Below are 24,859 nucleotides of genomic sequence, written 5' to 3' on the forward strand. Positions count from 1 at the left end.
TGTGGAGGAGTGGGCCAAAATCCCTCCTGCAGTGTGTGCAAACCTGGTGAAAAACTACAGGAAACGTTTGACCTCTGTAATTGCAAACAAAGGCTACTGTACCAAATATTAACATTGATTTTCTCAGGTGTTCAAATACTTATTTGCAGCTGTATCATACAAATAAATAGTTAAAAATCATACATTGTGATTTCTGGATTTTTTTTTAGATTATGTCTCTCACAGTGGACATGCACCTACGATGACAATTTCAGACCCCTCCATGATTTCTAAGTGGGAGAACTTGCAAAATAGCAGGGTGTTCAAATACTTATTTTCCTCACTGTATATATATATATATATATATATATATAGCTAAACTGAAAACTCGATTTTGAAGGAGGTGTATAATTTCTGCAACAATAATTTCACCAAAAAATGTAATTAAATAAAAATAATAACCAGTTTCTATCTGGTTTTCCAGAATATTTCCTCAAAACTGCCATCGGTGGGATAAATGGCTTAGTTTTAGTTATCTCTGCATATTTAGCTGGAATAGTTGCAATTTATTTGTATATATTTTAGTATTTTGTTAAATACAAAGAATAAAACATAAATTCTTACCTGTTTATATTGATTTTTTTTTTAATTTTGATTTTTAAATCTATTATTCCATGTTTAAACATTACACAATTTACTGTTTATTTGATGTATTAACTTCACTAATCATTTATTGATTTCTCAAATGATCAGTAAACAAAAAAGGACATACAGCTAATTTTACAATTTCTTCTATATCACTGCACTGAACATGCAGTGTAGCATTAACTACCTTCCATCCAGGGACTGTGCCAGGATTTGTAGGCAGCTCACCAAAGCAAGGGCATCATTTCCTAAGAGGAAACATGGCATTGAGCTCAATGTAATCCAGCCAGTAAAAAGCACCAGCTCCTCTGATTTATGTTTTCAAGGGAGGGTGGGTTAATAAAATTAATGAGGTATGTAAGCATTCACCTCAGCACTACAAGATTGGGGTGAGTGAACAATGGCAGTAGATAATGGCGAGAGTGCATGAGATGAATACAAAGTGCCTCTAAATTAAAAGTGTTTCTAGATAAATAATCAAGCAGATTTTTATTGCAAACAAAAAAGAAAGACACAAACCCTTAGAGAAAAAGACACCAACCCTTACCAAACAGAGAGATTCTTCGTCTGGCTAGAGCTCCGAGTTTACAGAATAAACTAGGAAATAACAGGAGAGAGGATGAATATAAGAGAAAGAATGAGGGAAATGAATGGGAAAAAAACAAGATAGATGAAACTGAAAATATATAATGACAGTAGCAAAAGATGAACATGGAGACACAGACATGCAATCAGCCATATGTGTGTATGCACACACACACACTGGTTTCCATTTTTTGTGGGGACTCTCCATAGGCGTAATGGTTTTTATACTGTTTTCTATCGCCCTACACCAACCCCACTCTTGAACCTACCCCTCATAGGAAACATTCTGCTATTTGAGATTTTCAATACACTCCATTCTGTATGATTTATAAACTTGTTTCCTCATGGGGACCTAAAAAATGTCCCCACAAGGTCAAAATTTACTGGTATTACTATCCTTGTGGGGACATTTGGTCCCCATAACGTGATAAATACCAGGTACACACACACACACACACACGTTTTTTACAGAATGAATTATATTTTCTGTCTCCTAAACATTTTTGCATTTTCAGATATTTGTTACAGGTGCACTCAGTAACAATGTTTATGCTTCGCTGTCTATAAAAAAAATCCACATGTAACATAAATGAATTCTTTCAAAAAGAGTAAAAACTCAATACTTGAAATTCATTTGCTGTGTATCCAAAAGGGATTACATGCCAAGATGCTAGCAATCTTCTTTTTAATACAAAGTGCAAAAAATAAAGTGCCCAATAAAGTGATAAATAAAGTGATATGCTTCTTGGACACCAAATGGCGTGGGTGCACAATCATGCAAGTTTTTATTTACTGTTGCATAAATGCTGTCACCCATGATTTATTCCATGAGCTAAAGCTTTCAAATAATGGGTGTTAAACTGAGCAGTATTTATCTGGTCATGTGGTCTTAACCCCCACTCAATGTAAAATAACAAAGCTTTTATAAAGTTACAGAGGGCCGCTGACTCACATAATCACATGCAAATGTAATAGGAGTCTGTCATCACAAATTACCTTGTGGCCATCTCTTTTTCTTTATTGGTGGACTGGCAGCCATCTCTAAGTGAACACATTGTAGCGGAGAGGAAGTAGAGATAGTGATTTTTGAAGTATTGATCTAAAAGTGGCAATACAACCTGGGACAGAAAGAAAAAGAGGCTTGAATAAAACAACAGTCACCAGCTGAAGAAATGTTCATTTCAGATTGTTGTAGTTAGTTTTGAAGTGAAGATTTTTAGTGCACATTAATGAGATTGATAGTGAAGGAGGTCAGGGAACTGCTGACCGTTGTTATTGATCTTCATGTGGGAATGAAAGATTTTAAACAGCAAGGCAACATATTGTCTCAGAACAAGGACGGACAGCAAAACATGACGTCTAATCAATTATGGGATCAGCAGTTACATGACCCACAGTGATGTCCATTTTTGTGGGGACTCTCCATAGGCGTAATGGTTTTTATACTGTTTTCTATCGCCTACACCAACCCCACTCTTGAACCTACCCCTCATAGGAAACATTCTGCTATTTGAGATTTTCACTACACTCCATTCTGTATGATTTATAAACTTGTTTCCTCATGGGGACCTAAAAAATGTCCCCACAAGGTCAAAATTTACTGGTATTACTATCCTTGTGGGGACATTTGGTCCCCATAACGTGATAAATACCAGGTACACACACACACACACACGTTTTTACAGAATGAATTATATTTTCTGTCTCCTAAACATTTTTGCATTTTCAGATATTTGTTACAGGTGCACTCAGTAACAATGTTTATGCTTCGCTGTCTATAAAAAAAATCCACATGTAACATAAATGAATTCTTTCAAAAAGAGTAAAAACTCAATACTTGAAATTCATTTGCTGTGTATCCAAAAGGGATTACATGCCGAGATGCTAGCAATCTTCTTTTTAATACAAAGTGCAAAAAATAAAGTGCCCAATAAAGTGATAAATAAAGTGATATGCTTCTTGGACACCAAATGGCGTGGGTGCACAATCATGCAAGTTTTTATTTACTGTTGCATAAATGCTGTCACCCATGATTTATTCCATGAGCTAAAGCTTTCAAATAATGGGTGTTAAACTGAGCAGTATTTATCTGGTCATGTAGTCTTAACCCCCACTCAATGTAAAATAACAAAGCTTTTATAAAGTTACAGAGGGCCGCTGACTCACATAATCACATGCAAATGTAATAGGAGTCTGTCATCACAAATTACCTTGTGGCCATCTCTTTTTCTTTATTGGTGGACTGGCAGCCATCTCTAAGTGAACACATTGTAGCGGAGAGGAAGTAGAGATAGTGATTTTTGAAGTATTGATCTAAAAGTGGCAATACAACCTGGGACAGAAAGAAAAAGAGGCTTGAATAAAACAACAGTCACCAGCTGAAGAAATGTTCATTTCAGATTGTTGTAGTTAGTTTTGAAGTGAAGATTTTTAGTGCACATTAATGAGATTGATAGTGAAGGAGGTCAGGGAACTGCTGACCGTTGTTATTGATCTTCATGTGGGAATGAAAGATTTTTAAACAGCAAGGCAACATATTGTCTCAGAACAAGGACGGACAGCAAAACATGACGTCTAATCAATTATGGGATCAGCAGTTACATGACCCACAGTGATGTCCGTTCGGACAAACAGTACAAAGCTGTAATTATCTGAAACTACACAAATTTACCATGACCACTGTGGTTCAATTACAAAAACATGTAAATGTTTATCCCAATGCTTTGGACAAGCTGAGACGTTACGCTTGGTTACCACTTAAGATACTGTATGATAAACAATCCCAATACACAAAATACATCTGCAGTGTCTTAAAAAGAATCCAAAAATCTATTTCATTTGGATAATTATTTGGAGATCAAATCAGGCAGTTATTTAAATAGGTCTGTCATCCTGACTCAGTCAACTGCTATGCTGTGATGAATTCTCATGGATTTCAGTGTAAAGTTCTGTTCCAAATGTCTGACCTGCAGTAAAGATAACTGACCTTAATAAAGAAATGAATTTGCTGTTCAAGGGGAACTTTCTCAGCCCTGTTAATCTGCACTCGAGCCTGCGCAACCTCTGCAAAACACAAAACAAAATACATTTATATTTGATTAGCAGATTTCAATGCAAGGTTTTCACATGCATCAGACAAATGAGACAACATAGTTGAAATTAACTGGTATTATGATCATTTTAAGGAATAGTTTGCCCAAAAAATCTATATCTGTATCAAAATCCATAGCTCTCAAATCTCATTTACACCAGTTATTTTAGTAGTTTCATATACTATTATACTATCTATTGATATTTTAATTCAAGATATTTTCATATTTTGACTTTAAATTGAGTAATTATTAGTAGAATTATTATTAGTATTAGTTTAATTTTCAATATTTAGGCTTTTTTCATATTTTTTTTATATTTCTATTTAGCTTAATATTTATTTCAGTTTTAATCATTTTAGTACTTGAACTATTAAAAATTGTTTTTGCCAAGTTGTAGTTAAAAATGACTGATTCACATTTGAATATCATGAGAGCTATGAGAGCTAGTAATTTGATATTTATTATATGGCTTCAAGAGACTTGGACTACAGTGATTTTTTTTTCTCTTTTATTTCTTTTTTGAGCTTGACAGCATCTGTCCACATCCCATTTGATTATATAAAAATGAGCTATGGTAACTTTTTTGAGCAAAAGTTTTGCATTAGGATTTGGAAAGGCATGAGGATGATTGATAGCAGAATTTTAACTTTTGTGTAAACTATCCTTTTATCCAGATTAGTAAGGCCTTGAAATTACAGGGCAGTTATATAAAAAGACAGATGTGCAAATAAATAATTGGAGAGAAGTGGAGTGGAAGAACAGGGGAATGTGTGTGTGTGTGTGTGTGTGTCTAACCCAGCTCTAGTAACTGCTCCTGGGCTTGCTCAGTGAGACAGAGGGCTTGCTGCAACAGGCCGTAAGCAAAGCGGCTCGCAATTGCTGGGGAATCCGCATCTGCCACCTTTCTGTTCCTGTGCAGTGAAAATCCAGTCAGTGAAAATGAAACGGACACTTCAAAGGCATGATGCTCATTCTAGTATCCAGTAGCAGGAAAGCGTCCTCACCTCCTCACTGAGTACCCATTGATGTGGAAGAACTTGAGAACATCTTGAGCTTTGTCTCTGACTCGACTCTTGTCTTTGACACTCAGAGCATCATACGGTAAAAGCAGAGGGTGACTGCCCCCTCCTGGACAAAAACAGCATCAGTATTAACAGCTCAAATGATTCTGGTCCAATTTGGCTTTGAGGCAATTCCCATTGTTATAAGCAATGCATTATAATTAATTAAACTGGTGACAGTTATTAAATTAATTCCTGCACTGCAGTTTGTTGCCTTAGTAGTTAGTGCATATTACACAGCTCTCTGCAATAGTTAACTGTAATATTGTTTAATTAAATTTCTTTGATATTTTGTAATAAGCAGGATAGTGTACAGTCAGCAGGTTATTATAGCACTAGAGAAAAACACTTCAGGGTGCCACTGGTGATTATTTTGCAACATTATTAGTTTATAAAATAGTCTTGTATGCGTTTATTGCATTCATTTAATCAAAATATAGTAAAAGCAATAGTTTTGTGAAATATTGTTACAATAGAAAATAACTGTTTTTCTATTTTAATGTTTTTAAAAGTAATTTATTCCTATAATTTTAGCAGTCATTACTCCAGTCTTCAGAATCTCATCATGATCCTTAAAAAAACCATTGCTGATAAACTTTTTTTATTATTGTCAATGTTGAAAATATTTGTGGTGCACTTGTTGATTATTTGATGAATAGAAAGATCAAAAGAGCCGCATTTATTTGAAATAGAAATCTTTTGTAACATTATAAATGTCTTTACTGTCAATTCAAATGAATTTTTTTTAAATTACTTTAAAAAATTACTTATTCCAAATTTCAGAAGGGTAATGTGTATATATACACACCTGTACAATGTACATCCACACCTCTTCCACACACACACACCACACACCCAGTATTCCTATTTCACAGTGTTTTGTTTCACTGAAATACGCAGGTGGCTGCAGGAACCCTAATATAATTCACTGTATCATTTCTCACAGCAGCCCATCTGTAACACACACCTTTACTCTCCAGTTCCTGCAGTCTCCTGACTGCCCAGAAGTGATGATAATTCTCAGCCAACTGCTCTGCCATGGCCTTCAACACGAGATTGAAAGTGCAGTTATTTTTAATCCTGTTAATGTACAAAGCTGGCTGGCGATATATAGACAGTATATATAGGCCATTTCTAAAATGACTTCTAAAATATGTTCTGTAATTTGGCCAACTTGGATTTGAAAAATGTAAAAAAGCTATTCTACAAAGGTTACTCAAATAAAAGCAGTAATCAATGGTTAATTGTGTAATCTCCTATTTGGTCCCCGTTGGACTGGTTTATATTATTTGGAATTAATTGAAGCTGCTTACATACTGATCCCAGGTCAGAGTGACACTGCTGGTATCCACAGGCTTTGGACTGAACGTGGAAGCTCCTTCAAAAGACAGCTATTAAAAGACAAAACACAATTTATGTTCTCCAAAGAAACACAATGCATTTATCTGGTTTGATCAAGCATTTGTCAAACCGAAGCGTAAAGCGTCTGTTTTGAATGCATCCCATGTTCTCTGAATAAGCAATGTCTTTTAAAAGCCTAAGAGCTGTTAATCCAGTCTTGGCGAGCACGAAAGTTTATTCTGAATCCCAATCGCTTTGTGCCGTGTGCAATACAAAACAGCTGTCAGTACAATTTATGCAGAAAGAATTTGCCTTGATGCACAGTGGTCAAAGTGGAAAAATGCTAAAACATATTTTAAGAAATGTCAACAGAGATAATAATGTTAACATTATGGAAAACAATTACACAAATAAAAACATGATTTAATATCAGTGCTGTTTTACCCATAATTTTAATATGTAATTCCATTTGATTATTAATATTGTTCATATGGTTTAAAAAAAGCTGAAGCAACAAGGTGTCCATTACCTTGCCTGACTGTGAGATCCTCCGAGCTGGGTTGTGAAAGCCTTGTGACTCCCCATCATTGGTCCTCTCAATGGTCCAGCCCAAGACCAGCATGCATTTCACTGTCTCTTTAATGACCCCTCGATAACCTTCTTTATCCTAAAATACAGAGAAACCTCACTGTGTGACAATAAACTGATGTTGTTATTTGTAATGTGTCAACATGTTTTGTGTATGAGGAGAGTTTGCTACCTTCTCAGATAGAGCTCTGTAAGGTTTTAGGAGTGGATGAACTTTAGCACTCTCAGAAAACTGTTCCCCATAAACCCAACCGTTACCAAACTAGAAAAGAATTATCAAACACAAATGGATTTTCAAACTACAGAATTCCCAAAGTTTCCACTATATTCTCAAACAAACACCTGTAATACCAAACTTCTTACTTTTCCAGTGACCATTTCTCATGTGTATGTTCAGCGTATTTGTTCACCACAAACTCAAGCACCTCTGGGATTGTCACACTATAAATGCACGAAAAAACTGGATTATTATTTACTGCATATCGAATAAACAGTCATTCACACTACACTTTTCAGAAACGGATGAAGTGAACTCATATATCCAATAAACAGCCATTCACACTTCACTTTTCAGAAGATCATGAAGTGAAGATTAGTGAGATTACTGCTGATCTCAGAGGTTCTCAGAAGATCTCAGTGCAAATGGTCCATTAAATCCAGCTCAAGCTGGTCTGTTTCAGCTGGTTTAGGATGTGTTATGGACCTGTAAGTCTACAGAAGTCTTACTTTGAGGTGTCCAGGGGTCGAGGACAAAACTGTCTCTCTGAATCCATTGTCGAGTGTCTCTCTCGTCCTCCTGTGCAGCTCGGGTCAAGGTGGTCAGGAGGAATCGCCCCAGCAACTGCACTGAGACAACCCAGAGCCAGTTTGAATAGGTCTGGATCGTAAGACTGTGGACGAGATTGAAAAACAATCATTTTGATTGTGCAATTCAAAATGAAATTCAAACAGTTTGAACTGTTTGATGCATAAAAAAAGAACAGACACCCTATCCTAAAAAAAAATTCCAGGTTATTAAAATAATTAAACAATCTTTTGGAGAAATGAATTGTGTGGTCACTTGGTTTGAAATGGAGATTTTCTGTCTTTTCTCACTTTTTTGGCAAGAGCACTGAATATCCCCCAAAACAGCTTTCTGGTCAGACGAAGTTCTTCCTCTGAGGCAGAGCCAAAGCCACCCCATCCATCATTCCGACAATAGTACTTCCTGCTCTGTTCATAATGATTGGTCAACAGCTGGAAGAAGCGACCACAGCGATAAGCAGAATTGCTCTAGAAAAACATAACTTTTATTTTATAAATTTAATGTTTTTTCTTTAGACCTTGAGTGGTATCTTGGAGTTTTCTGATAGTTGAGGGACATCAAACACAAGATTCTGCAGCAGAGACTGCAACATGGAGGGATTCAGTTTTCTGTGGGAACAAAACTGTTATAAATAAACAGACCTATACAATATGGAATTGTTTCTTAAAATCGGATCTTAAAATACAGTATTCGACAGTCCTAAAAGAGCAAGAACAGGCAGACAAAGATACAATGACTTCCAATCTAATTGTCTATTATTTGCAGAACTTTTTTTTAAAACATTCACTATTGTAAGCGTGCCATTCATGGCTTTTACTTTATAATAAAAACATTTTGCAAAAAAATCTAAATCGAACATCCTCACCCGCACACTGCCAGCAGACAGTCCTGGATAGCATCTCTCTGGGCCTTGGTCAGTCCGCTGGCTTTAGAGAGGCTGTAGACACCCTGCAGGAGCTCGTCCACCAGCCCAGTCCGCAGTGAAGAGGAGTCACACAGCAGAGAGGAATACTTACTCAGCAATGGCAGCACAGCCACACAAATGTATCGATTAAGGGCCAATGCCATATCTGTTCCACCTAACCCTGTCTGCAAAGAGAGAAAATAAATCTATATATACAAAAAAAATATTTTTCAGCAACAATTACCAGTCTTCAGTGTTACATGATCCTCGAGAAATCATTCTAATATGTCGATTTGGTGCTCAAGAAACATTTATAATCATCAATGTTGAAAACAGTAGTGTGCTGCTTAATATTCTTGTGGAATCGTGAATTATTTTTCAGGATTCATTGATGAATGGAAAGGTCAAAAGAACAATTTATTTGAAAACAGAAATCTTTTTTAACATTATAAATGTCTTTACTGTCAATTTTGGTCAATTTAATGCATCCTTGCTGAATAAAAGTATTAATTTCTTCTTTCTAAAAACTTATTAACCCCAAACCTTTGGTAATGTGACTTCTGTGTTTTGGTAATCTCTTCAGTTTTGCAACTACAGGAGCCACACATCAACATTGTGGCCTGTTTTAGGGGTGGTTGAAATTATATTTTATTTTTATGTTACATTCAGTCAGAGCTGATGAAACATGTAGAACAGAGAATATGGAATATGGAATATGTCAAATTGAAACTGCATAACCCATAACCTTTATTTTGGCATCCACTGCGAGATTCAAACTTTAATTAGGGGGTTCAGACTCCACAAACTCAAGATTTTCAGTAAATAAATGACTTAAATTTCAGATTTATTCCTCACACAAAACAATTGACTTCAAAAGACTTATAAGGAATATGGTGCATGAGTTGAACTGCTTTGATGATGTTTTATGACATTTTCGGAACTCAAGAACTCCATCCCCACTTATTTGCATTCTATGGAAAAAGGCATCACAGAGATTCAGCTAAAATTCCTTTTGTGTTTCACAGAAGAAAATGTCACATGGGTCAAAAAAGGTCATATCGGTTTGAAATGACATAATGACAGTATTCAAATTTGGGTGAATTTTTCCTATAACATCTGCCCACTTACAGCATCCATGTTAACAGCCGCTTGCAGGTCCAGCAGGAAACCATTCTCCAGTAGATGCAGCAAGAACTGCTGGTCCTGCACTCCATAAACCCTGTCCAAAAACAGCACCATGGCTGCTTTGTGATCCGGACAAAATATCCGAGACATGTCAGGCTCCACCACTAGATCATCTGAGTATAACAAGCACAAAATATTTTCAACCACCAATGAATCACTTTTAGACATAAAATACCCTACTACTTAACTATGCCAGCAGCTCCAAACGAATTTACTTGGTTTATTTAAAAACTGAGCTCAGACTCTCTCATTACACTGATTTCAGTTTTTAAGAAAGATAAATCAATACTCAGGAAAATAATTATTTTTACGTCATGAATGTATATTTCATGCAAGTTCACAAGTCAACAAACGCACCTGTGTTTACAAGTGGTAAACTAAAAGGAATATTGATGATTCCCTCCAGATCCTCTCTGGGAACGAGAGACCTCAAGATTGCCCTGATCCGGATGGCCTCACCTTTCCCCGCTTCTATGAGCTGCAGGTCATATACACACACAACAGAGACACCCATTAGCAAACCTTGAAGAACCTTTCAAACCTTTAATGAAAACTGACTTTGCCTTAAAAAGTAGATAAAACCAATAAGCCCTTTCCAACTAAATCCTTCAAGCACATTACGAGGCTCTTATCTATCTTTCCCAGCGGGTTTTCTGAAACACTTACATGCGTCTCAGGGGCACAACGACCCAACAGATCAATGAGAGCAGAGTAGAAGGTCATTATGGCGTGTCCCATGTGAATGACATCATCATCTTCATCATCAAGCATGTCACTAGAAGTGCGGGTCAGAATGAGATATGGGCTTGAACGAGAATGGATAAGACAGGATAAAATCGAAGCGTAACACTCACAGCGTCCGGTTGGAACTGTGTGTACTGGCTACACTGGTTCCATCCTGCAGGTGGGAAATTCTGATGGCTTCCTCCATAGTTGCTAGAAGACCATTTCCCCCCTCCCCTTGAAGGGCGGGACCAAAGCACTCAGGTCGGCGAATCAGAAGCCTCACTACCACATAGGCGTTCTCCTCAACACTCTCACCTGTATGAGGAGAATAACCAATCAAAACCAACCAGAGGTGTTTAATTAGGATTCACTAGGTCTGGATTCAGGATTAAAACTGCTCATTACCATTGCAAAATACTGCAAAACGCAGGAAGTCCAAGTAACGTTCTCCCTCTACAGGATTCCAACCAATATCAGGGTATCCTTTGGAGACCAGCAGAGCACAGCTTCGCAAACCACAGCCTCCCAAATACTGCACCACCTGTACAAACGAAAAACCAGTACAGACAGTTCAATATCACCAAAAGTCAGAAGTAATGTAGAAGAGAGATAAAAGAATCAGTCAGTGGGACTTACTTTCTCCAGATCTGCCTCTGTAAGAGCAAGAGCCAATTCGTTGTTGTCCATGACAGAAGCAGCCACCACATCCAGAGGAGTTGAACCTCTCATTGAGGGAGAAGCTGATAAGAAAAATCACATTTATTTCGTCTACTTCCTTCAAAATGTTCAGGTTGTAGGTTATTTATGAGTTTAACCAATCAGCCCAATATAAACATACCAAGTCCAACATTACTGTTGTCCAGCAGGTAGCTGAGATGATCAAACATGGCCCTCTGATTATGCCGACTGATTCGACAGAAATAACAAAGGAAACGACAGCAGTGTGCAACCATCTTAGGAAACATGATTTCCTTAATGAGGCCAGAGGATAAGAGTTAGCAGAGCACCTCATGGGAGTGAATAAATCAAAACACTGCACTTAATGCACTGATTAAGTTCTAATTTGAGTGGTTCAATTATGTAGTTGACATTTTACAACCATAATGAACGCAGAAGCTAATAATCACTGCAAGTACTTGATGTTATTATGATTACCTTAGATTCTCTAGCACCAAGGACATTCACCATAACTTCCATGACGGTCTCATGCATCCCCAGAGCTCTCATCAGATTAGGATGCTGATAGAAAACTTTATTGTTCATAATGTCACTACACAAGAGAAAACACAGGTCTCAAATTGAGAATAAAACTGGCTTGGACATAGTAGTCCATCATAAATATTGGATAATTTAATAAGTGAAAACTGTATGATGGGATGTGTCAAAAAAATAAGTAATTTTACTGTCTGAGATGCTTTATTGATACTCTATTCAGTGCCTGATTAGAAATGTCACTTTATGATGCATTTGTGCTTAATCAAAAAAATACACTACCGTTTACAAGTTTGAGGTCAGTAAAAAAAAAATGTTTTAGGTTTTTGAAAGAGGTCTCTACGGTAAAAACAGTAATATTATGGAATAAAATTTAAAATAATATTATAAAAATAAAATACATTAAAATTCCTATTTTAATATATTTCGAGATATATTTTATTCCTGTGATTGCAAAGCTGAATTACGTCACATGATCCTTCAGGAATCATTTGGAGCTCAACATTTTTTCAACTTTTGTGGAAACTGTGATGTTTTGTTTTTGTTTTTTTCAGGATAAATAACCTTCTGAACATTAGGGTATGTTAATTTTTTCTCTTTTAAAATGAATATATTAACATTATCCCCCGGTTTCACGGACAACCGTTTTGTCTTAAGATGCACACCAGTAATGTTTTTTCTAAGGCACGTTTACAAAAATTACTTAAATGTCCTAATTGAACTATGGCCTAATCCTGGCTTAGTCTAAACCCTGTGAAACCGGGCTTATATTACCTAAATTAAAATGATCAACTTAAATATCTTCCTTTCTTTGGGTTTTCAGTTAGCTGCAGTTTTAACATCTCTGTCTTGATTCATAATAAGTACATTTTTATACAAAACTGATACAAAAAAAATGTCAAATAAGCATATAAATTTTTATTAATTCATTAATTAAGATTGATGCTACTCACATGCTATTTGATAAGGTCATGTGCTAAAGCATAGTATTGTTTGAAATGGTTAATGCTGCATAATGTTTCACTTACTATTTTAAAAAAAGTATAGAATAAGTAATTATATAGTATTGCATTACAAACCCAGTCATCTTCTCTCACCCTAGTCCTCTGATCATGAGTTCCTCCTCTTCTTTGTCCATCCTGGCTGTGAGCAATGATCGAATGCATGCTAGAGCCCACTGTAGATTAAGAGTGTCTTCCACAGATGTCTGGCTGATACAGTAAGCCTTTTGTAGTGGTGCAGACATCTGGCCTCCCAGCCCAGCATACTGTTGATGCAGCAGGCTGAAAACAGCATGCACCAGAGCTGGGTCTTCTATCGTCCCCTCCTGGGACCAGTGCAGCATGGTCTCTGATATCAGCTGCTGTAGTGAGACTAGAAAGAGAGAGGTCTGTTTTAACTTCACTCATCTGGTATGTAATTGAAAGAACCTGTATGGTTTTACAAGTAACAGAATCAAGATGTTGTATTAACACAGTTCATAACATAACATTGTGATCCCAAAATAATGAAAAAGATCATTTTTGAGAGCCAAAAGAGACTGGTTCCTACCAGGTTTGCTCACAATCTCTTGAGGCAGGCCAGACATTCTCCTCTTTAAATGAATTATTTTATCCACTAGGCTTTGGAGGTGATTTCTGACTGATTGATTGTCCTCATCCTCATTCTTTGAATCACTGTCTATCTCAATTCCTGTATTAAAGAAAGTAAAAAAAGATGTGAATAAATGCATTTAAGAAGTCATGAGGCCAGGTAATGGCAATACAATTAATAATAATATAAATAATTATAAATAAATAAATACAAATACAAATACAAATATAACATTTGTTGTCCTAATTGGCTGCCTACCACAGTGGCTCATAAGATCCTGATGGAATTCCCACATCAAATCTTGGATGTCCTCTGGACATGGACATTCTTGACACTCTTCCCGGAAGCTCAACATCATGTTTATCTGGACAGAAAAAAAAGGTCACAACTCATTAGGGAAAGTTCAATCTGCATGAAATGAAAATTCTTCACCTTTTCTAAAATTATGTTGTTGATCATTATGTGAATGCTTCATTTCATTTCATTTTTTTTAACCTCCTACTTAATCCAAATGTCATAACATAATTTGCCTCTGGGATAAGTATGCCGGACATCTCCAATTATTTTGTCTGCATAAAACCTGCTCCTTTCTTATAATTCACTGCAAGTTCACATTCAGATATGCCTCCATCCAATCAACAACCAATGGACTGAACAACAGATTTCACTCAGATGTGCGTCACAATATGGAGGAAAAGGTCTGTTGCTAGTTCCATTACATCATGTCTTTAAACGGATAATTCATTTAAAAATATCAGAAAGTCAACATTTATTCACCCTAATGATGTTCCAGACCTGCAGGGATGTCCAAATCTGTTACTTGATGGCCACTCTCCTGCAGATTAGTAATTAGGCATGCCTAAATCAGCTAATCAAAGTCTACAGATTCACTAGTGACTTCTAGGCAAGTGTGTCCAATCCTCCAGAGACAGGATTGGACACCCATGTCATACAGGTTTGGAATGAGGTGAGTAAATAATGGCTGAAATATACAGTCCAATCCAGTCAACCTATGACCTCTGACCTGTTCCTGTGGTGGAGAACGGAACTCTTTAGTTTTGCGTGCCGTGAGGGCAGCAGACATGTTGAGCGCATCCATAACTTCATTGTATCGGAAGTGCTGGTTGTCTTGAAGACGACCTACGAAGTCACCTGAGAACGACATCACAGCTTCTACTCTGTGACGTACCTGGCAGTCACACAGGTACTTCAAAAGGTGGCACACCTGATGGTGAGAAATGAGAAATTGTGAGAAAGGGAGACATTATAAGAGAGAGAGTCAGGTCAAAAATGGGCAACAGTGTTAATTGACATAAGAATGAGTAGGTAAATGAGAAATTTTTTATTTTTGGTTGAACTGTGTCTTCAAATGAACTGTGCCAACCTGTAATTTGACAGCTTCTGGAAGCTTCATCTGAAGAAGACTTTGCTGAAGGACATTATCCTCCCAATCTCTACCCTCCTTTTGTTCTCTTTCTCGATCACTTTTTTCCAGTTCATCCATCTCTTCTGTGTTACATGTTGCTCTCATGTAACTGGCTGGCAGGATGAGACTAAACACGGCCTCCAGATCTGTCCCCTGATACACACCCATCAGCAGGAGAGTGTGAATTAAACTGAGCAGAGGAACCATAAGGAGCTCTATGCTTCCCCCCGCAGGATCCCTCACACCCTGCCATACTGTTGCCACTGCCTCCTTCAGCATTGTTATGACAACATCCTTTAATACATCCAATGGGAACTCTGGGCTGTTTTGGTGCAAGTTACTACACAAAGCCCCGCCCTCATCTCTATCCATCATGTCTATTTTATAAGCTCTGATGAAGCAAGGTGACGTAAAACGCATTCTGGGCCATAAGGAAGTGCTGAGGTCACTTCCAGGGAATCTCTGCACCTTCCTATTGTTTTTGTAGAGTGTAATAGACTGCGTGGTGTCTGTCATAGGCACAATATATTCATGGGTCATGGCCTGCCTGGCACTGGCGTGGGCACCGAGGTGGGTGTTGATGAGGAGGTTGTAGTAACTTGTCCGCAGGTGACCTGGCATTCTAGAGCACTGCAAGGCGAACAAGAGTTGTGATTGGTCCACATGGCTGCAGAGGGCGTGGCTTACATGTGTGTTTCCATGAGCTGAAAGGGCTGAGTAGAGGTGAAGGGTGTGGTCATGGAACTTAAGGAGATCACGCAGTTCGGACAGCTCCAGAATGTCAACACACCTGAAAGAGGGAAAAGAGGATAATCACGGAAATAATAAATTGTATTAGAATTTTATTTTTTTTCTTATTAAACACATTTTTTTTATAGATTTGTATTTTTAAACAGCCGTTTTTGGGGGGTGGGGGGTAGTTTTAAATATATTCAGCCAACAAAAATTAATTCAGAAATTCAGATGTTATCGGAAGGTTATTGGAATTTAAAAAAATGTTATCTTAAATTCTATCTTAAAAATACAAGTATATTAAATACACCACAAAACAATTACATTTTGCTAATGTCATGCTTAAAATGTAAATGTGCCAAATTCAAATTGAAAACTTTAAAATACACCACCCAAAAATTTTGTTTAAAAAAAAAAAAAAAAACATTCTATCTCCATAGATAAAAATGGCAAAAATGCTGAAAATGTGTAAAATGTTTTATAGATAGTTTTATAGACCAATTTTATTTATATTATACAAACATTACTGTATAATTTTAATGTTTTGTATTTTTAAACAGCAAGTTTTTTTATGGGAAAATTAGCAGTAAATATTCAGATTAAAAATTACATTCTGAACTATAAAAATATGCCACAATGTTACTAAATGTTAAATGTCAAAACTGTAATTTTATTTGTTATATTTCCAGCTTCACAGATAAAAATGGCAAACATGTTAGCAGTTACTTGACATCTTCAACATGACCTCTGACCTATTCTCCTCAGGTATATGCAGGGTCATGATCTGTTGGATCTGAGTGCAGTGAGCTCTCCAGCCATATCTCTCCTCCAGATGGGTCACTTCCACAGGCTGAGTGTGGTCAGGTACTCGGGTCCACTGCATAAGCGTTAGATGTTGAACACACAATCTAGGAGGACACTGAGATTTTGCATTTCTTCTTTCACTCCGAAAAACTCCCGCTGATAGTGGCATCACATTCTGTGGGCAACAATACAAATCCATAACCTGCAGCAAATATAGGGAAAACTATATAGAAATAAAGTCATTTGATGTTTTCTTTCTTATGTGCAGAAATGCTTTTTTTTGTAGAAGCTTATAACTGTGTTTATGTAAAGGTAATAATACACAGGAAGTTACATCAGGATATATAATATAATCTGTATTCTTGTTCTGATCCAAGCCAGCAATCGATGTATTGCAACCCATTTTAAGAAGACTGATACTGCATTCAATATTTTATTTATTAACACCAAAGGAGACATCACTGGCAAAAAAAATATATTATTTGCAAGCTTGCAAGGACGCCCTCTGTGTCTGAACGATGCACTTTTTTAGATATTTATTTGGTCTTCCACAGGCTGGAATGATGTCTGGCCATGGAGAACAGAACTCATGAATTGGTTTACCTTGATACGTCCCAACTCAAACTGGAAGACATTAGAACTTGTGGCTCTAGCAAATACAGCAGGGAAGAGCTTGGTTCCAGGCTCAACCTGCAAATGGAGAGACACCGCTGAGGTCAAACTAAAATAACAGACTAAATAAGGAGAATGTATGTAAAATAAAGTGTCTAGAAAGTGCTTTGCTTTTTGTGTATCGCTAAAATCACAACTACATAGTCAAGGCATGCTTACATAAAAGCATAGGTTATTTTATGGGACAGTAAACATCCAAAGATCATTAGGAAACATTAATGCATAACCTATATGATAAATGGTAAAATATGCAAAGCTAAATATTTCAATGGGAATGCAAACACTGCTAACTGATGTTTACCTGGTAGTATGTTGCAAGTTCTTTGCCATTAGCAGTGAATGTCAGGCGCCCTGTTGCAGTGTCAACCAGACATCCAATCTCCACGCCACTGCTGTTGCGACTATGGGACAAACTACTGCCCTCTGCTGCACACACCATGTAACAGCTGCTACGCTTGACACTAACAAATATATAAACACACTAGTATTATTATTAATTAATATACTGTTATAGTATTTTTTTAGTTTTAGTTCACAACAACACTGAAACAAACACAAAGTAAAATAATTATAATGTATTTTCAGACATCATAACGAAATGACTAAAAAAATAGCTATTTTTCTTTATTTACCCTGCTAAAAAAAACAATAGAAGCCCAATAGAAACCATCACAGAAATTCCAGTGGTTTCCATTAAAATACCATTAGCTTTTTCCAGTAAAACCATTGCAGTGTGTTTTGGGCATTTTTGCAATAGGATTTAACATCTTATGGAGTCAATTTAATGCCGCATATTTATGCAAAAGAAAATAAAGTTTTGCAAAAGAAAATGAAGTATTGCAAAAAGAAAATACGTTTTGCAAAGAAAAATAAAGAATTGCAAAATATAAATAAAACAGAGCAAAAGCAATGATTTTGCAATACATATTTTCCATTTTCCATTTTAATAGTGCTTGTTTAAAATCTCTTAACCTGTGCACAGCGTTCTTTGTTTACATTAGTTCAGATTTACTGCTAGTTTAAATGTAAAAGAATGCAATTAACTTCATAAACTATACATCATTAAAAAGGTCTAAAACTCAAGCTTCATATCCATCTCGACTTCGTTTTTCATTTACATAACTCCTGGCATAAATTAAGAAATGACTGTCACTGGAAGTTTAAAAAAAGATTAAAAAGTCATTTTGGTTTAGTTTTGTCGTGGCCAAGAGATATTAAGTCGTGGGAACGTGATAATACTGTATGTCGTGGCCATGAGTTTAATCATGCATAAACAAACCCGCGTGACCATAGCAACCTGGGATTATCAGAGACTGATCAAATATATTTATCCATCCCACAGTCCGTTGATCGTGTCTTTTTATGTAATATATGTGTATATTAGGCTATTATTATTATTATACAGCCCTGAACGTTAAGAGATTGAAATGGAGGGAAAATAAATCAAATAGCCTACATTAACAACGAATATAAAAATATTACCAATACTAATAAAATACATGGACTTACAAGACTTGTGGGATGGATAAAAATGTTTTCTTGTAGGCCTATTTTATTATACTTTATGTAACATTTATTCATAATAAACTTAATTGGAATGCTGTCTACGTCGCGTGCAATACAATCCAGTACGTAGCCTATGGTTAACACGTCAACCACCAGAGGTCGCTGTATACCTAAAAGCGCCAGCGGGTAAAATTTACCCATGCCATGACTACTGTTTTGATATGGCTAAAAACGTATTATGTAATTTCTTAATTTATGCCAGGAGTTATGTAAATGAAAAACGAAGTCGAGACGGATATGAAGCTTGAGTCTTAGACCTTTTTAATGATGTATAGTTTGTGAAGTTAATTGCATTCTTTTACATTAAAACTAGCAGTAACTCTGAACTAATGTAAACAAAGAGCACTGTGCACAGGTTAAGAGATTTTAAACAAGCACTATTAATGCACATTTAGTTAACCAAATGAAACAATACACATTTTAATTCTATAAAAGTGTGCACACATTGAGAGAAATAAACAGCAGATGTTCATATTAACAACTTCTTTAACTTGAGCAAACGCTGCTAATACACATATACATTTGTTAATAAAATGAAAACATGCATGTTTTAAAGCTAGTGAATAAAAGGAAACGATCCGCCCGCATGCCTCTGCTCAATGACGGTGCCTGGATCAGCTGTGTTCCCCTATCAAAAGCTACTCTCGATGCTGCGCTGAAAGCGCTATGGGAACATTCTTTGTTCGACCGGTTGTTGAAGCACGTGTGCCAAACACGCCAAACTTGGCTTAAATAACCTCGGTTAGGTGACGTCACTCGATTACGAACACCTGGAGGTTATAAATAGATGTGACGCGGAAACATCCTCAGGTCTTTTGTCTTCAAGGACCGCATTGTTGTGTGCGTGTGTGTGTGAGAAAAAAGCACGATAAAATAAAAAAAGAGAGAGAAAAAAAAGGCAAAGCAGGAAGCGAGTAGTTATAGATATAGATATTTATTTATATATATAAAGATAGCTGCTCACTATGGCAGATCAGCAGAGGAGATGTTTACCTCCTTGTCAGAGGCAGCTCTCTGACGATGATCTCCATGCTTTCTGCTTTGAGTGTTTGGGGGAAGAGCACGCGATCCTCGGGCTCGAGGGCGAGTGCGAGCACTGCGATCTCCTCTCGATCAAAGTGCTTCGCGCGCGGCTCGCCTTCTTTAAAAGCTCGTGGGGATCGCGTGCCGATCTGGCCGAGGCGCGTGAGACGGACTTGCCCCTTTCTCTCGCGCTCTCGCCAGATCATGAAGCTCTCGCGTCCGTTTCTCAAGCGCCGGCGCTTCTTCTGAACGGGCCGAGGAGACTTCATCTCTTGCTTCTGGGAGGTGGAGAGTGCCACCTCAGAGCGCTCCTCTCGTGATGAGAAAGCATACGAGGAGTTACTCGAGGTGGTTACTCGGGCAGTCGATCGGTTACACCTAGACTGGCCGCAGGAGCAAGAGACCCCCAAGCGCTCAAAGTTAGACGACAGATATCTGTCGGGTGGTCGGGGGGAGGGGCCTCAGCGACGGTCTCTCCCCTTTTTCGGTGACCTCCATGACGAGTTAACTCGTTCATGGAACAAGCCATATTCGTCCCGTGTTTTTGTGCCATCGACGTCGATCTACTCGACTATCGTTGATGCAAAGGCATCGGGTTATATGATGATGCCCCAGATCGAAGAGACGCTCGCGGGCTATCTCTCTCCTGGGACATCATCATCACTGAAGAAAGCAACTCTCCCCACCAAGCCATGCAGAGTAACATCTTCATTGGTGGGGAAAGCCTTTCAGGCAGCGGGTCAGGCTGGTACTGCTTTGCACACTATGGCGGTCTTGCAGGCATATCAGGCTGACCTGCTGAAAGACTTGAGCACTGGCGGGTCAATTGACGAGGAGGCGTTTTAGAACCGCCGGGCCACAGATTTGTCTCTCCGTGCGACCAAGCAGACGGCCCGTGCCATCGGCCGTTCTATGGCTGCAATGGTTTCCACGGAGAGACATCTGTGGCTCAACCTCACGGGCATCAAGGACAAAGACCGCGCTTTTCTCCTTGATGCCCCTGCCTCGCCTTCCGGCCTATTTGGTGACGCCGTCAACACCGTCGCCACTAGGTTTCGGGAGGCGAAGCGCTATGAGGAAGCGTTTGTGAGGTTTCTTCCCCGCCGTGCTCAAGAGTCGGGACTGTCGGCCACCCAGTCCCGACCAGGTCCGGTTCTTCTGAGGCGAGAAGCCCAGAAGGAGAGTGTGGCGAGTCGTGCGCCCCTCAGAGACTGGGAGCGGCTCGCCGCACTTCTCAATCTGCCTCGAAGAGACCGGACCTGCGGAGCATCATCTCCGCCAAGAAGAAGTCCTGAGGCTGGTGCGCCCAGGACCGTGGGGGTGTGTCCCCCCAGGGAGGGGCGCGTACAATTCCAACAGAGAATAGAGGCTCCTTCCTGGCACCCTCAGGGGGCCGCTGTACAATCTCCGCCGCCACTGGTGTTTCGGGGACCAGCGGTCTCCAGCGAAATGTTAGGTGTTCGGTTTCCTCCTGCCACATTTCAGGATGCCAGACATCTAACATCCCCCCATCAAAGCGAAGTGTCAAAACTAGTGCCCTTTCAGAGAAGCTGGCAGCGTGGAAGCTACTGCCAAATATCTCTCCGTGGGTAGAAAGGACTGTAGAGAGAGGCTACAGGGTTCAGTTTACGATCGTCCTCCGCGTTTCAACGGCGTGGTCTCCACTTCCGTGAAACCGGAACGAGCGCATTTGTTGACACAGGAGTTGCAAACTCTGCTGGACAAAGGGGCCATAGAACGTGTTCCCCTGCCAGACAGACAGTCAGGCTATTACAGCCGGTATTTTCTTGTTCCCAAGAAAGATGGGGGGTTGCGTCCGATTTTAGATCTTCGCGGGTTGAACCGCTACCTCAGAACATACAAGTTCAAAATGCTGACAATCAAGATGATTGTTTCTTACATCCAATCAGAGGATTGGTTTGTGACTATCGATCTAAAGGACGCTTATTTTCATATAGAAATATTGCCACAACACAGGAAGTTCCTGAGGTTCGCCGGGGCGAAGCCTACCAGTATCGGGTTCTTCCGTTCGGCCTAGCCTTGTCACCCCGCACTTACACCAAATGCATGGATGCAGCTCTGGCTCCTCTACGACTCCAGGGCATCCGCATTTTAAACTACATAGACGACTGGCTGATTCTGGCTCAGTCTCAGGAGCTAGCGCTTCGACATCGGGATGTCGCCCCAGCTCATCTCGAATCTCTGGGGTTGAGACTCAACGCCAAGAAAAGCGCTCTCTCCTGCTCAGAGGACAACGTATTTGGGGGTCGTATGGGATTCGATCACGATGCGGGCACATCTGTCTCCTGCACGCGTCGAATCCATTCTAAACGCCCTAAAGAACATCAAGCTAGGCCAGAAGATTACTGTTCATTACCTTCAGAGGGTTCTAGGTCTCATGGCAGCTGCATCCACGGTGATACCCTTGGGTCTCCTGCACATGAGATCGTTTCAGTTGTGGCTCAGAGCCAGGGGATTTCATCCAAGGGCCAATCCCCAGAGGCAAATAAGGGTTACGCGCCAGGGGCTTCGTACCCTTTCTATGTGGTTCAGACCCCGGTTTCTGACTTTGGGTCCCACTCTAGGTCCGTGCTGTCGTCGCAAGATGCTAACGACAGACGCATCCCTCACGGGCTGGGGAGCGGTCTTAGATGGCCGTCCAGCCCAAGGGATCTGGAGAGGTCATCTTCTCGAATGGCACATCAATTGCCTCGAAATGAAGGCTGTATTTCTGGCCCTGAAATACTTCCTCCAGCAGTTAAGAGGCTACCATGTCCTAGTGCGGGTGGACAACACGGCGGTAGTCTCTTACATAAATCGTCAGGGTGGACTGTGGTCGCGCCGCTTGAACGAGCTAGCGCACCAGGTTCTGCTTTGGGCACAGGAAAAGTTCCTGTCCCTCAGGGCGATTTACATCCCCGGACATATGAATGTGGGAGCAGACTTGCTGTCCAGACAAGCTGTGATACACGGGGAATGGAAACTCCACCCCGAAGTAGTCAGTCAAATCTGGGAAAGGTTTTACGAAGCAGAGGTGGACCTCTTTGCTTCACAGGAGACAGCACAATGTCCCTCTACTTCTCTCTGACTCATCCAGCTCCTGGGTCTGGACGCGATGGCCCATGTGTGGCCCAGACTGCGTCTTTACGCATTTCCCCCGGTCGCTCTGCTCCCAGGAGTCCTGGCCAAGGTCCGTCAAGAGGGGTCTCGCCTCTTACTGATAGCGCCCCGTTGGCCGACCAGAATATGGTTCTCAGATCTAATATCTCTCCTCGACGGCTCGCCGTTGGCGATTCCGGTGAGGAGGGACCTTCTCTCTCAGGCACAGGGGACAATATTTCATCCCCGGCCCGAGCTCTGGAACCTTCATGTCTGGCCCCTGAGGGGGACCAACTGAGACATGCTGGCCTTCCAGCCGATGTAATAGAGACTATTCTGAGCGCTAGGGCTCCCTCCACTAGAAGAACTTATGCCAGTAAATGGCGCGTTTTCGAAAGTTGGTGTACGACACACCATGCAGACCCAGCTCACTGCCAGATTGTTTCAGTACTGGAGTTTCTGCAAGAGAAACTGTCCTCAGGAACATGTCCTAATACTCTCAGAACTTACGTGGCCGCCATCTCGGCTTGCCATGCTCTGATTGATGGGGTTTCGGTGGGGAAACACCCTCTAGTTGCCCGCTTCATTCGAGGAGCTAAGCCGCCCACTAGAGCGACAGTTCCTTCATGGGACCTAGCTATAGTGCTTGAGGGCTTAGTGGACACCCTTCGAACCACTAGAGTCAGCGCCTGTCAGGCTTCTGACCCTAAAGATGGTTTTTCTAACAGCTATTACTTCTCTGAAGAGAATTGGGGATTTGCAGGCTCTGTCAGTCTCGTCATCCTGCCTAGATTTTGCCCCTGGGCTGGTCAAAGCTATTTTGCATCCTCACCCTAGTTATCTTCCGAAGGTTCCATTCTCGACCATAAATCCGGTCGTTCTCGGTTTTCTGCCCTCCGCCGTTCACGACACCGGAGCAGGAGAAACTTCACTTACTTTGTCCAGTACGTGCTCTCCAGATTTACGCCCACCGCACTAGCCAGTGGCGTAAGTCGGAGCAGCCAGATGTTTTGGAGGCCGCAACCGGGGGGCGGCTGCCACTCGACAGACTATGTCACATTGGGTGAGGGATGCTATTGCCCTAGCCTATGAGGCGCGTGGTCAAGCTTCGCCTCTAGGTGTAAGGGCCCATTCAACCAGGGGGATTGCATCTTCCATGGCTTTGGCAAGAGGTGTCCCCTTGCAGCAAGTTTGTGATGCGGCAGGTTGGTCCTCTCCGCACACATTTGTTAGATTCTATAGTTTGATGTTCATGTTACTCCGGGCTCGCATGTCCTTGAGTCGACATCCCAGAGTCATGTCTGAGACCTCTTTCATGTTTGTGCGCACACTACACAACATTGGGGTCCAGACACTTCCAGTGCGGCGGCGTTGGTATTCTCGTTCCCATAGCGCTTTCAGCGCAGCATCGAGAGTAGCTTTTGATAGGGGAACGTCCCGGGTTACTTGACTGTAACCCTGTTCCCCGAAAAAGCGGGAACGAGATGCTGCGCCTCAATGCCGCACTGTAAGCGTGACTGGACGTCCTTTCAGACAAAATTTTGACCTGAGGATGTTTCCGCGTCACATCTATTTATAACCTCCAGGTGTTCGTAATCGAGTGACGTCACCTAACCGAGGTTATTTAAGCCAAGTTTGGCGTGTTTGGCACACGTGCTTCAACAACCGGTCGAACAAAGAATGTTCCCATAGCGCTTTCAGCGCAGCATCTCGTTCCCGCTTTTTCGGGGAACAGGGTTACAGTCAAGTAACCCGGGACGATCTGCGTCTCGGGCCGATGACGTCACTTCCAGGGAGGCATGCCCAGGCCTGTTGGACACG

At 40.1% G+C, this 24,859-nt stretch overlaps 1 protein-coding gene across 1 annotated transcript in view; it reads right to left on the reverse strand.

Moving 5' to 3' along the window:
* ryr2b (ryanodine receptor 2b (cardiac)) overlaps positions 1-24,859 on the reverse strand; it is a 63,441-nt gene that overhangs the window by 26,679 nt on the left and 11,903 nt on the right. Inside the window, exons 32-62 of the mRNA XM_058749342.1 lie at positions 17,652-17,811; positions 17,282-17,368; positions 16,627-16,853; positions 15,101-15,932; positions 14,741-14,941; positions 13,975-14,080; positions 13,675-13,815; positions 13,221-13,497; positions 12,067-12,181; positions 11,750-11,882; positions 11,548-11,651; positions 11,317-11,452; positions 11,040-11,226; positions 10,852-10,960; positions 10,543-10,663; positions 10,129-10,298; positions 8,962-9,185; positions 8,614-8,704; positions 8,387-8,527; positions 8,018-8,181; positions 7,653-7,732; positions 7,464-7,552; positions 7,233-7,370; positions 6,676-6,753; positions 6,330-6,405; positions 5,306-5,429; positions 5,097-5,212; positions 4,196-4,272; positions 3,420-3,541; positions 1,172-1,221; positions 812-872 (exon numbers count right to left, since the gene is read on the reverse strand). Of these exons, the coding sequence (XP_058605325.1) occupies positions 812-872; positions 1,172-1,221; positions 3,420-3,541; positions 4,196-4,272; positions 5,097-5,212; positions 5,306-5,429; positions 6,330-6,405; positions 6,676-6,753; positions 7,233-7,370; positions 7,464-7,552; positions 7,653-7,732; positions 8,018-8,181; positions 8,387-8,527; positions 8,614-8,704; positions 8,962-9,185; positions 10,129-10,298; positions 10,543-10,663; positions 10,852-10,960; positions 11,040-11,226; positions 11,317-11,452; positions 11,548-11,651; positions 11,750-11,882; positions 12,067-12,181; positions 13,221-13,497; positions 13,675-13,815; positions 13,975-14,080; positions 14,741-14,941; positions 15,101-15,932; positions 16,627-16,853; positions 17,282-17,368; positions 17,652-17,811 (4,737 nt within the window). The remainder of the gene's footprint in view (positions 1-811; positions 873-1,171; positions 1,222-3,419; positions 3,542-4,195; positions 4,273-5,096; positions 5,213-5,305; positions 5,430-6,329; positions 6,406-6,675; positions 6,754-7,232; positions 7,371-7,463; positions 7,553-7,652; positions 7,733-8,017; positions 8,182-8,386; positions 8,528-8,613; positions 8,705-8,961; positions 9,186-10,128; positions 10,299-10,542; positions 10,664-10,851; positions 10,961-11,039; positions 11,227-11,316; positions 11,453-11,547; positions 11,652-11,749; positions 11,883-12,066; positions 12,182-13,220; positions 13,498-13,674; positions 13,816-13,974; positions 14,081-14,740; positions 14,942-15,100; positions 15,933-16,626; positions 16,854-17,281; positions 17,369-17,651; positions 17,812-24,859) is intronic.

Source organism: Onychostoma macrolepis, chromosome 17, assembly GCF_012432095.1.
Source record: "Onychostoma macrolepis isolate SWU-2019 chromosome 17, ASM1243209v1, whole genome shotgun sequence".
In the NCBI taxonomy this organism is placed as follows: Eukaryota; Metazoa; Chordata; class Actinopteri; order Cypriniformes; family Cyprinidae; genus Onychostoma; species Onychostoma macrolepis.